General features: G+C 40.2%; 2 protein-coding genes across 3 annotated transcripts; both read right to left on the reverse strand.

Moving 5' to 3' along the window:
* Positions 1-3,977: 3,977 nt before the first annotated feature.
* Positions 3,978-5,807, reverse strand: cdk5r2a (cyclin dependent kinase 5, regulatory subunit 2a (p39)). Its single transcript, XM_079884292.1, has one exon. It carries the CDS (start codon positions 5,538-5,540, stop codon positions 4,614-4,616), a length of 927 nt encoding a protein of 308 aa, XP_079740418.1. The 5' UTR covers positions 5,541-5,807; the 3' UTR covers positions 3,978-4,613.
* Positions 4,852-12,709, reverse strand: wnt6a (wingless-type MMTV integration site family, member 6a). 2 transcript variants are annotated; one of them, XM_079884290.1, is made up of 4 exons: positions 12,153-12,709; positions 11,350-11,570; positions 9,256-9,581; positions 4,852-7,956 (listed from the first exon to the last, which is right to left on the reverse strand). In XM_079884290.1, the coding sequence occupies exons 1-4, from the start codon at positions 12,227-12,229 to the stop codon at positions 7,495-7,497; spliced, it is 1,086 nt and encodes a 361-aa protein (XP_079740416.1). In that variant the 5' UTR covers positions 12,230-12,709; the 3' UTR covers positions 4,852-7,494. The 2 variants fall into 2 exon arrangements, with proteins under 2 accessions (XP_079740416.1, XP_079740417.1); XM_079884291.1 differs by having other exon boundaries at positions 6,037-7,956; positions 9,256-9,545.
* Between the last annotated feature and the right edge of the window lie 282 nt (positions 12,710-12,991).

A 12,991-nucleotide genomic window follows, 5' to 3' on the forward strand; every position in this document is an offset into this window, starting at 1 on the left:
TTTGTTCTGTTCTTTTTTTCTTTTCTTTTCTTTTCCTTTTTGTGACTGTTTATGTCTTGGCCCCTTTGTTATTTTCATACTAGCTGTGGATTATGTCTTCCGAATTCAGCTGAGTGTCTCAGAGGGGCCATAACTGCATGCACAGGGAGAATAAAATAATCTCATAACCAAGATTAGCCCATACCAATATAACCTGCATGACATAAGCCCCCTTGTGGATAAAGTACAAATATAAACAGACTATCGCTAGTGTCGATTACCTAAGAAATAAACTGATATTGGTTATATCTGACATGTACAGACCCTTTCCAAAAAATTAGAATATCATGGAAAAGTTTATTTATTTCCATAATTCCATTCAAAACGTTAAACTTCCATAGATTATAGATTCAGGGCCCACAACTTAAACGATTTCAAGTATTTAGTTGTTTATTTGTACATAATTTGGGCTTCCAGCTCATAAAACCCCCGAAAACAGGATTTCAAAAAATTAGAATATTACATGAAATTACACAGTAATTACACAGTAATACCATGGTCATTGAACCAGGTTTTGGTTCTTTTGGCAGTGTGGGCCGGTGCAAATCCTGCTGGAAAATGAAGTCAGCATGAAGTGCTCTGAAAATGTCCTGGTAGACGGCTGCGTTGACTCTTGATTTAATAAAGCACAGTGGACCAAAGTCCTCTTTTCTGATGAGAGCAAATTTTGCATTACATTTGGAAACCAAGGTCCCAGAGTCTGGAGGAAGAATGGAGAGGCACACAATCCAAGATGCTTGAAGTCCAGTGTGAAGTTTCCACAATCTGTGTTGGTTTGGGGAGCCATGTCATCGGCTGGTGTTGGTCCACTCAACGCAGCCAGGACATTTCCAGAGCACTTCATGCTTCCTTCATTTTCCAGCAGGATTTGCACCTGCCCACACTGCCAAAAGAACCAAAACCTGGTTCAATGACCATGGGATTACTGTGTAATTACTGTGCGATTTCATATAATATTCAAATTTTTTGAAATCCTGTTTTTGTGTGTTTTATGAGCTGGAAGCCCAAATTATGTACAATGAATCTATAATCTATGGAAGTTTAACGTTTTGAATGGAATTATGGAAATAAATAAACTTTTCCATGATATTCTAATTTTTTGGAAAGGGTCTGTATATATGAAACTTAGATCAACTGTGTGATGAATACATTTTGTCAGTGTGTTTATATCTCAATTTTCAATGTTTACTTGTGTCTTGACAGAAAGCGAAAGACCGTCCTGAACTGAGTTTGAAGTTGCTTCTATTTTAAATGAGTTGTTATGCTTCAGAAGTTATCATTCCATACTTTGCCTAATATACCATTGTACCATTTAATGTGCTTTTTTTGCTGAATATTGAGGTGAAGAACATTAACCCAAACTTAATAAGCGTTCTCAACCTTTAGTTTAGTAAAATCTCTCTGACAAAAACTGTATCATACTTTTGATATAATAACCTACAGATATGTAACATATGTAGTCTGTAGTATATGTAGTCTGAACTGCATCCATTTATTTTGTGTTTCAGTGGAATCACGAATGGTTGAAAGAGCTTGACATTAACTTTTTTGCTCACCAGCCACTGTGGCTTGTGGTTTTCCAAAGTTACTAGCCACTTAGCATTTTCACTGGCCCTATTTTTGATATCGATACCATGGGGAAAATTTTCCATATAGATATTTTTAAAATTATCTCATAATTTGGCAGCAGGTAAATTAGGCTTCTGCCTCTTTAAGACGATTCACTTGTCTGTGTTTACTTGAATACTCTCCAAGAGAGGCATTTTGACATTATTTTGTGTGTATTTGGCTGTTTAAGTACCAATAAGTACCAAAAGAAATAACTAAATTTAGTACTGAGAGGATAGCCTATGGCATTCGCCAGGGACTAATCCCACATTCCCACTAAAGGTTTGACAGTCATCTCCAGTAATAGAAAGCCGAAAGAAATATTGTAAATTATTAATTGTCTGCTTCATCCTTTCTGTGGTCCCTGGATCTTGCTTCCAGCTGCTGGTGTTTCCACGGCAACCTCATTCCTACGGCTGCATCCGTATCCAGCAGACAAGAATATACACTTACATAAACGGCTTATTTAACAAGAATGATCTTCACATTGAAGGTTCATCCAAGAACACTGCCTAATGCATGCTTGCTGGTGCATTTCTTCGTTGCATATCGCTTTAAGGGCTATACGGCTCTTCCAGCTCATTTGCATTCATGTCTGACTCTGCAACCTCTCCTGCTTCACTCTCAAGAACATTGATTGAATATTGGGGCATTTATGCACATCCGTGCACATTAGTAATAAGGTGTTATACGTTTACTGACACTATATTGTATCTAATCATTTAACTCTGGGCGTCCGGTTTCATACTGTATAGAGACAGATATTGTACGAGATAGCTTTTCTCATCCCACGCTCGATCTGGATCAGACCCTTTGCTAATATGGCCGTTGCCATAGAGACGGAGCGGAATGCGCCCGCAGAATTCCTATGGCCGACACGCGGCCGGTTCTGCAGCCTTCCGTCACAATGACACTTCTATCAGACTGCACCAAAATCCAGCCAATCAAATGTTCGAACTCCCGAACCACGTGTTTTATTCACAAATTCTGGGGGTTCTCTCGTTTCAAACCAGCTGCTTCTTACTCTCTCCATGACTCATGCACCCCTGAGGCCATTTTCACAATGAAGACGTTTCTCTTGAGGACTACCTGTGCAGGAGAAAGTGAGCAATGTCAGTGCAGCATGTCCAGCCGCCACACACACACACACACACACACACACACACACACACACACACACACACACACACACAAAAACATAATAATTATATATAAATATACACACACACACACACACACACACACACACACACACACACACTCACATACATAATAATACACACACACACATTTTCTGTTTTGAGTGGACTTTCCATTGACATAATGCTTATACTGTACAAACTGTATATTATATCCCCTTAAACTATACCCATAAACCTACCATCACAGAAAACTTTTTAGATTTTCAAAAAACATAACTTATGATTTATAAGCTGTTTTCCTCATGGGGACCAAAACACACACACGCGCGCGCGCCATGTGAATGAATTTTAAACTAATCAGTTTATTACTGAGGTGATCAAATCATATATGACGTCTGGTGTCTGATGTTTTCAGGTGACAGCCAATTGTACGACCAAGTAGAATATTGATTTTTAATTTACTGTAACTTCTGAAACGTGATCTGTGAGAGTCGTTTGTAAGATAAACGACCAAGATCAAGGTGCCCCATATTTAATAGATATGGAAGTAGTTTACATATATAACACATATAACCAATAGGCCTATTAACGAAACTAATGCGGAAACTGAAGGCGAGTTTCAGCACCACGGCTAGCGACCCCTCTTAAATAAAAAAAGGGCCCGATACATATTTATACACAACTTAGTCACGAACAATTGATTAAATGTAAGTGTTTGCTGTCCAGACTCAAAATAAAACGATTTAGCAGTTATATATACTGAAAAGCCTCCGGTGAATTCAGGGACTGTATGGATTTATGTTGTTACAGCACGCGCTCCTTATCCGACTGATTATCTTGCTCAAGCATTTGCCTGCACAGGAATGACGTAAACCCTACACTGTTGCTCGCTCTCGTGCATGATTGAAATTCAACTTTTACCAATGGTCGAGTTTTGTTAAAATGTTCAAAAAAAGGAAATGCAAATCATTTTCAATTAAATCAGATTAATCGACTTAAGATAATTGATTCAAAGAGAAATCATCTTTATCTGCATGCGATATTACGCCAGCGCCTGTCAATGTCAGTAAAACCTTGATCATTTATGCTCACATTAAAAACGCCTCAAAAAGGACACTTCAATCACGAACCAATGCATCAACTGTCCCCTTTTCATCATCAAAACAATAAAGAAGCGGCAGAGAGTCTGGGGGTATTTGTATTCATATATTTTCAAATATACAATATAAAACATTACGTTTTATACTATGACAATTGGCACATTGACTGTAGAGAATCGTTTTGTTGTAAAACAGTACATTCAACGTTCAGATAGACAGCATCAGGCGCCACAGGAGACAGGAGGAGAGTGTCTGTTGCAGGCCAGCACCCCGGACAGCTCAGCGTCGGTGACAACATCGTTTCTGAAACTAATAGAAAAATAAGACCCCAGCGTTGACGCACAAGCTAATAATTTACATCTCTCGTTTTTAGCTCGGCACCAACAGCTCGTTATTATTATTATTTTATTTTTTTCTTCAAAAACCACAATGATGATACGAGTAGAATTCTTTAAGCATGCATTAAGTAAACTATGAAGAAACCCCAGATCGCGCTCGTGACATTCACTGGGTCATGAAGGTTGTAGCCTATTTTACACATGTGATAACGTAAACCCCCTCTCACGGAGGTGAGGCGAAATCCCCCTGTCCGTTTCCACAAACCAGCAATAGAGTGAAACACTCTTTGCACCTTCAGCAGTCGGGCCTTACATTCATTTCACCCTTGAGGAAGGGTGTGGAGAGGTATCAGAGAGCTTCTCTCTCCTTTTCACACAAGCCAAATTTAGCGGTCCAGATTATTATTCCATCTTCCGTTCGTATCGCTCGAGCCACCCTCGTTCTTGAGGTCTTGGAAGACCTCGGTGAAGAAATGCGGGTCGGAGTTGATCTGCAGCATTTTGGCACTCATTTTATCAATGATCCGCAGGGAGCGCTCCCAGAACACCTCCTTGTTGGTCTCCACCAGGAAGGGCTTGAGCGGGTACGAGATCTCGTTGCCCATGTAAGAATAAGCCAGGTACAGGCAGGTGAGAAAGGTGGCCTGCAGCTCATACTCGCTGGAAATATCCTCGGTCACCGCCTCCCGGCAGAGCAGGTAAACGAACACCAAGTTGGCAGGAGTGATGAAACCCTGGTCTTGCCAACCTTGGATGAGCAGTGATCGGTCGACGTTTCGGAACCACAGGATGATCTCGTTTTGGCTCAGCTCTTTGAGTTTGTAGCACCTCCTGCACATGAACTCGCTCAGGCAGCGAAGGAGCTCTCCTGTGGAGGCTTGCACGATGACTCGTCTAGGGGAGATGATGGAGCGACTGCTCGGTTGCCGCTGGACCGAAAGGAGCTGCTTTCCGTTCTGGGATGCATTCTGGGTTTGATTGGATCGAAGGCTTTTATCCGGTACGGTAGGGACTGGCACTGCAAGTGGCCCAGATTTCGTCTTGCGCTCGGAGCCTGATTGAGATTTCTTAAGATTTTCGGTGTTTAGCTGGTCTACGGGGTTACTGATTTGAGAAACGGGTGGGTTCGGGTTCACTTTCTTGGCACTCTTCTTCTTGGCCGAGGCAGCGACTAACCGCTTCCACGTCAGAGCCGATATTAGCACCGAATGGCGCTTGAGGCTCTTCTCCGTCTTACCGCTAGCTCCATCCGTCTTCTCATCCAGAATCCCTCCTTTTCTGGACGTGGGAGAAATAGAGAGCACCGTGCCCATCTTTTCAACTGTCGACCAACACCCACCGGCCCTTCGGAATGCGCTGTCTCGCCTTTCGTCCCGTTGAGTGCCTCGGGGAGGTGCGAATTCAGAGTCACAGGTTCACGTCCATTTACGTTTCGCGTGACCACTGGGTATACAGTGGGGAAAACAGCTGTTGAGTTGATCAGGTTACGGTACCTATGTAATAATCGATGCTAGCTTCAGTCACACGCGCGCGCTCCGCCACTCCTTCTGCATCCCACTGCGCGCGCAGCCTCAGACAGCGGGAGCAATGGGCAGGACTTGTGTAGCCGGGCAAAAAAATCTAAAGGTACAGACCTGTAAACCGGGATAAGCCTCCCCATCTGCCAATCCTAATGCGAAGTGAAACGACTGATGTCTGTTTTCACCAACCAGAGAAGCGTGAAATACATCTGCTCACATCTTATATGAGTCTGTATGTGGGTTAGACAGTCTCTTTCAGATTTCTATTTTTATACAAGGGGTACAGAGAGTATTCCTGGATTTTTGCCAGCAATAGAAAAAAGCGTACCTCATAAATACATGCATGTGTTCAACCTGTCAGCTAGCAAGGTACATCTCACTGACAGACACAATCAATTCCCCAAATTATCTCACAGCTGGTAGAACGGTCAAGAGAAAGGTAAAACAAGAAAACGGGGGGAAACAGATGGTGGCAAGTTTTTCTTAATTGTGTATTTATAATTGTATTGGAGACTGTCACTTCAAACAAACAATTTCAATGATTTAGATCATTCATACTTTTTAAATAGGTATAGATACCATAACACAAATAAATGGTCATTTAAACCCCTAGTGGTACAGGTGCATTACAGTAGCCTCAGACATTTGAGCAGCACTGATTCTTATGCTCCACCTTGTGGACATTCATTTGTAGACAAACATAAAACAGAGTCTAGTGTTGTGTATTATGTTTGAGCTGCGCTGTAAAATATGGTAAACCTGCAAATGTTACCATATAAAGCTACCTGATTGTATAAGCATTTCATTTATTCTGTGATGACGTCAGAAGGCGACACCCGCACACACATTGTACGTGTGTGAGTCACCTGTATGAGACCGGAGAATATGAGGCGTAAATAAAGTTAAAGAAAAGAAAAGTGTTCTTACATCTATCAACTGGCATCCTTATAGACGGCTCTACAAACATGCATATCAGAGCGATTATAACAAGAAACGATATTTCATTGATCATAACCTTAAATTTAGTTTTGTTGGTGTAACCTAATATATTTAGGTTGATTCACTAATATTAAATATGTTAAATATTTCGATGGGAATAAAATTAATTAATTTAGATGTTATTTTTTTAGGTTACCTTTCAGTGTCTTGCTACAAACAAATGCAGGTATTTAAAAGCATGGACAGGAAAAACTGCTGGAAAATGTAAAATTATAAACGATTCATAACCAACAAATGTTCTAAATCAGTTGGGTACTGCCTGTATCTTTAGGTTTGCCAGACAGCAAATCAGTCAGGGATTCAGCACCTTGGACAGTGCTGAAATTGGTTCATTTTCAAATACCAAGAAAATGACCAAAAGCCAAGGATATCTGAGTGTGGCCAAAGTTTATCAGAGGATGTTTTTGTCTCAAGTTTTAAGCTCAGTCTATCCCCAGGTATTGTTCTGAAAACACTGGAGAAAATCAATTATTTCTGCATACACTTATTTCTCTTAATAAAGGACCAGCAGGTGGCAGCATGACATGTGCTTGTTTTTCGAAAGCAGACACACAATCCCAGACTCCCACCTGACTTTTAGATAACGCTCAGTCTGGTTTGCAATAACCAGCGGACTTGTTTTCACACGTCACTGCTTCCTTCTGCACTGAGGATGCTCCTCTGCATAGGAGAGAAAAGAAATGTGCCCTTCTAGCTCAAAGAGGAGTATCGCAGATGCAATTCTGCTTTTTATCTCCTCGAGTGGACTTCACAAGCAGAGGCTGACGTCCTGTCTCACGGAACATCTCTGGCACTGAACCTCACAGCACCAGTGAAACCGACACAGGCAGTTTTCCTCGTGTTCCAGTGTGTAATCTGCAAATCCTTTACCACAGCACAGGCTGTCACAGCCTCCCGGGCCTGTCTCTGTGCTGTTACACACACGGCCCTGTGTGCCTTCTGTACCGGTCCTTTGATTGGCCTGACAGAAATCAGGTGACTCAGCTGAATAGATGAGGACGTTTGCATCTAGGGGAGGGTTATCCGGATCGATGGGGACAAGTGATTTCCCGTCATTCCCACCCATCACGCGAACGGCCGCATGGAAGCCCTGCATGAGATAGTCGCCGACCTGACGGAAGAGAGGCATCTTCCTCCAGCAGCTGCGAAGAGTGCAGGAACCAGAAAGGCCATGACATTTACACTCTGTTCGCATCTGTATCTGTATGGCCTGTGCACACACATGACAAGACAGAAAAGTGATAAAGTGATTTCTTTCTTCATACGTGCATCTGTCCTGCATTTCATGCAGTCTCTTAAGTTAAAGTCACTACAAAATCAAAACGGGCAATTATTTGTATTGTATGGAATATTGCAGTATTTATAATAAATGATTTTTTATTCATGTGCCCTTGTAATCTTTAATCAAAATAACTTCCTCTCCCTCTTGCAGTCTCTTCTCTTCTCTGATGACGTGTTTACTGGCGTGAGGGCGGGGCAACCTGTCACTCACATGACATCACAGCAATAGCATATCACAACCATCCAATCAACTCCCGATGGACAAAATCAAGTCTCTCCCTACATTTTTTTCTTGTTCAAGCAGCCGATATACATCACAATAGATCAGAAAAGACTATGGCAACTTCTGTTTCATGCCAGAGTATGATTAGACATGTTTAGTTAATGGTCGAGTCAAGACACATTATTTATATAGCGCTTTATACTATACAGGTTGTTTCAAAGGCAGCTTCACAGTAATAAACAGAAAAAAATAACATTGCAAAATTCCTCAATTATTAAACAAATTCAATTTCAACTGTAAAGCAGCTCAACAAAAGATGATAGTGTCATTATTCAGCTGAATTTAGTTTAATCCTGATTTAATTTAGTTCAAGAAAAAATGAAACATGTATTTATATTGGTCTAATCGAAAATCGTGGTTTCTGCTTTAAACCTGGTTCGTTCAATTTATCTAAACAGAAATATAAAACTCCCCATAGGAAAATATTACAGTAAAATAAATCATTTTAATGTTTAAAAAGTACTTTTGCTTGACAGTGTTGATGTGCAGAACACATTACCAGCTGCAGAAATGTTGTTGTTGTACAAAACATATGATGTTTTATATATATGATGCATATCTTAAAAAGTGACAGGTCGTCCCGTTCTCGCGCCTGTAAACATCCTCAGAGAAGAGAAGAAATGTTTACTTTGATTAAAGTATATAAATAAAATAAAATAATGATGTGCAAGGATAAATCATTTATAATAAATATTGCAATATTGCATCAAAAAGAATTTTCAATTTTGAATTCATGGTGACATTAAATAACAACTTTCTCTCTTTTGACTGCTGTAGTCCACATATCTACCTGTAGGTTTTTTTTTACTTTTTTAGAAAGTAATACACCCAATAGTGTATTTTTTTTTCTTTTTCTATTAAAGCAAGGGAATACAAAAAATATATTTACTACGGTCTCCTATGTACCACGCCATCCGTATTCCAAACCCAGAAATGTAAACGTACCAGTCTTCCTGCCTCATTGTTGTGCAGGTCAATAAGGGTCCTGATGTCACTCTGGCCTTTGCTCTGCCTGGTGTCCATGAACTGACGAGACTTCTCGTTGCCAAAGTCCACATCATCTCCACAGCCCCCCCATTCCCAGCGCCCATTTTGGACAGGTGAAGCTTGGATAAGTACCTCCTCTGCTTGGAGGTCATGGTGAGTTTGAGAGGAACTCTGAAGGGTCACACAGCCGCACTGTGGCAGCGCCCCCTGGCTGCAGGCTTGTGTTACTGCATGCATCACCCCAGCAGCTGTGATGGCATACAAAAATGCAGTTTCCCGGATATCTAGAGAACAGTTCATAGAACCTTAACTCAATGAGGAAAAATCTACAGTTTGTCCAAATACAAAACCTTGCATCTGAAAAAGTGCATTGTGCCGTGTGGATCATGCTATGCGTTTGATTATGATCTCAATCTAAACTCTTGTTTCAGAGTAACAGCCCATCCCACTTCTAAGATCACTTCTAAGGAATTGCCACATTAACAATAACTCATTTAGCAGATTCACATTCCTCACACATCTCCGTTGTCTAGACCTGCCTCAATACACCACGAACTGCCAAAAGAGTTTTTCCTTTTCAACCTTTTCCCCTCAGAGTAAAGGATTCCTCCAAGACACACTCCCTCTTGGTATCAAATTTACATGTAAACAAGTCAAACTTATAAATTGCTGAGCTTTGGCAATTGGCATGTCATGTTTGGATTAAAAAAAGAGTAATCCTCATCTCAGTCTCATTTAGACATATGCACTACAAGGTCCAAGCTACTAATAAAAGCATTAGCTCTGCTGCTTTTTTCTTCAATTATGTTATGTGTCAAGTAGGCCTAACCATTTTCATATTCAAATTGACATACAATCATGCCCTCTATTGGCCATGTGGCTAACTACATGTGTTAATGAAGCATTCCTTAACTCTTAGAGCCAGAAAATTCCTTTCAAATGTACAAACATGCCAAATGGAACTCAGCAATAACTAAGCAATCAACTAACTCTGCACAAGCATCGTTTGACATGTCAAAAAGTCCCAGCCAAAAAACAACAACAACTGTCTTTCTGGGAAAAAAAATATTTGATTACTGGGAAATTAGTGTGCTTTTTCCTCAAAACTACATTTTAAATCCAATGGGGAATCGAAATGATGTTCTGGGGAATTATGACCCATATGAATTAAACATAGGAAGGGAAAAAAAAAAAAGGAATTCCTATTAAGCAAATGATAAATACAAATGAAGCCAATTGGAGCACTAGATCTGCAACATGTTTTGTTGAACAAGGTCATTGCTAATCAGTTAAGAGGGCTGACTGCATCCATTTTATCTTCCTTTTTGAGGTCCAAATGTATACATAATGAGAAGCTTTTTTTTTTTTTTTATTCCTCACCATAGTGCATGGTGAACCAACTCTAAGGAAAGACTAAATGTGATTCCTCCTTAAAAACATTTAAATAGAATGTCATGAAATAGTTACGTGTCGCCTATCAATAACCTCCCAGCATAAACGCTCTTGTTATTAAAGTGGTTATGTTCACAAACCATTATAATTTGAACAGGCAAGCATATGCGTGATTTGGCGTGGCAGCCAGTTCGAATAATAAATAGCCTGCCTTATCCATACCTAATGCAGCAAAACGTACGTTTTCTTCTAATTCTGAATGGATAATCGGATAGTGTGCATAAAAGCGCTCCCTTAATCACTAAGCTGTCGTGTGTGATTGGTTATAGTGCAATTTAAGGCCGCAATCAACACTTTTCATTTTAATTTTCACTTTATTACTATATTAGTTTAAATGTGCTGGTGCATTTTTGCCAAAGCCCCTGTTAATTTTTGACCCGTGGCCAGGAGAAGTTAAGACACATTTATTTATATAGCGCTTTTTACAATACAGATTGTTTCAAAGCAGCTTTACAGAGATAACAGGAAAATAATGCAAAAAAGTTTGTTTCCAGAAGAAAATAGCGTCATAGTCCAGCTTAAGTTAGTTCAGTGATGTTCAGTGTTCAGTGACAAGGCCATAACCCCATGCCTTACACACGCTCCACCTATGTTCCTCACCTTGTTGCAGGATCTTGGCCAGGTTTCTGCTCTGGCTGGAGCAGTTCCAGCGACGATTGTGGAACTGATGTTGGCATTCTCGTATGCCCAACTGGGCACCTTTTGCCACTTCTTGAATGATCTCAGGCTGAGACTGGCACAGGTCGGCATGTCTGCTTCCCAAAGTTCTAGTCTTACGGCAGATACTGTTGGGATCTATGACTAAAGGGTTGCCATCCACCCTGTGGTGCAAAAGAAATGGGAATAGCTAGAGCACATGTATATATATATATATATATATATATATATATATATATATATATATATATATATATATATATATATCAATTTCCAAACAGACACACTCACACCCATCCAGACAAAATACATATTTCCAATTTCTCCTGATAGTATTTCAGTGTCTTCCCCAACTAAGAAATTAAGAGAAATTCTTGAATGTTTTGTTTTATTTTTCTGTTTTATTTTTCATAAAAAATGTGATTCTTATTCACTCAATAGCATTATTTCTCTTTCACCTGACACACTTTTCTCTCCTCCCTCCTTTCATCCTTTAGTCATGACCCACACAAAGTTATATGCCATTAACAAACCAGTTTTTTCACATCGTCCATTGCCTCTTGTTATTTAAAAAGGCCTGTTGAACCTGAATGCAAAGTCATAGATTCTTACGCTTACAATTGATTCTAAATGAACAAAACAAGAAGCTGCTTGTTGCATTCGTCTTCATATAGAACTTAATCAAGCAGCTAAATGAGACAAACAGAAAAAGAATATTAGCAAGCAGGAATAAAGCCACAGCTTACCTTAGTTGCAGAGGTATGGGAGTCGTATTGAGGATAAAAATGAACAAGAGGACGTGTTTTTGCATTGAGAGCATCATCCAGGGATTTAGATCCACAAACGGGTCAAATCTACCTGAAACTGTCCCAACGAGGTGTCCTTGGTTTGTCGGCGAATCTTTGAACTGGCATCATGATCGAAAAAAGCATGAAAACGTTTTAAATGCACCGCTGAGACACGATTAAAACTAAGTTTAGACCCTGTGATGCGCAAAAGCAGGGGCACGAGGACAAATAAATCCTCGCTGCTTTTAACTCAATAAAAAAAATATTCCTCCTCTTTAGTGGGACAAAACAACTGGCATCATAAGCAAGTTTTCAGTGAGCGTCCACGGACTAGCGCGCGACTCATTTCTGAACAGCGCGTCTATCGTATCTTATTAACATCTATTGGCACGCGCGCATTCCACCTCCGTTGACGTAGCGTCAGAAAAATCCCTGTCAAGTCAAAAAGTTCAAGAGTCTGTAAACAAACGACGCAGGAACCCTACATGACACTCATTGAGTTGATGTAAACTCGCACAACCCTTATTTGTTTTGGAAACAGAAATTATTCCCATGGATTTATGTCAAGCAGAAAACTCGTCTCATTATGTTTTCGTTTTGTTTCTCGCTTTCATCAGGCCTTACATTTAAATTAGTGTTATGATGTCCAGCTGTCGTTTTTGATATGTTTTTCATAAAGTGTTCTCTTGCCTGTGTTGACCTTGGCAGTCTTCTTGGCCCTACAGCTATATCAGTATCCTGTGTTATCAGCCAGAATTTGTCTGTTAGAACATTTTCAGGCCAAACAGAATGGATTT

This window comes from Squalius cephalus (genome assembly GCF_949319135.1).
Source record: "Squalius cephalus genome assembly, chromosome: 10".
NCBI lineage: Eukaryota > Metazoa > Chordata > Actinopteri > Cypriniformes > Leuciscidae > Squalius > Squalius cephalus.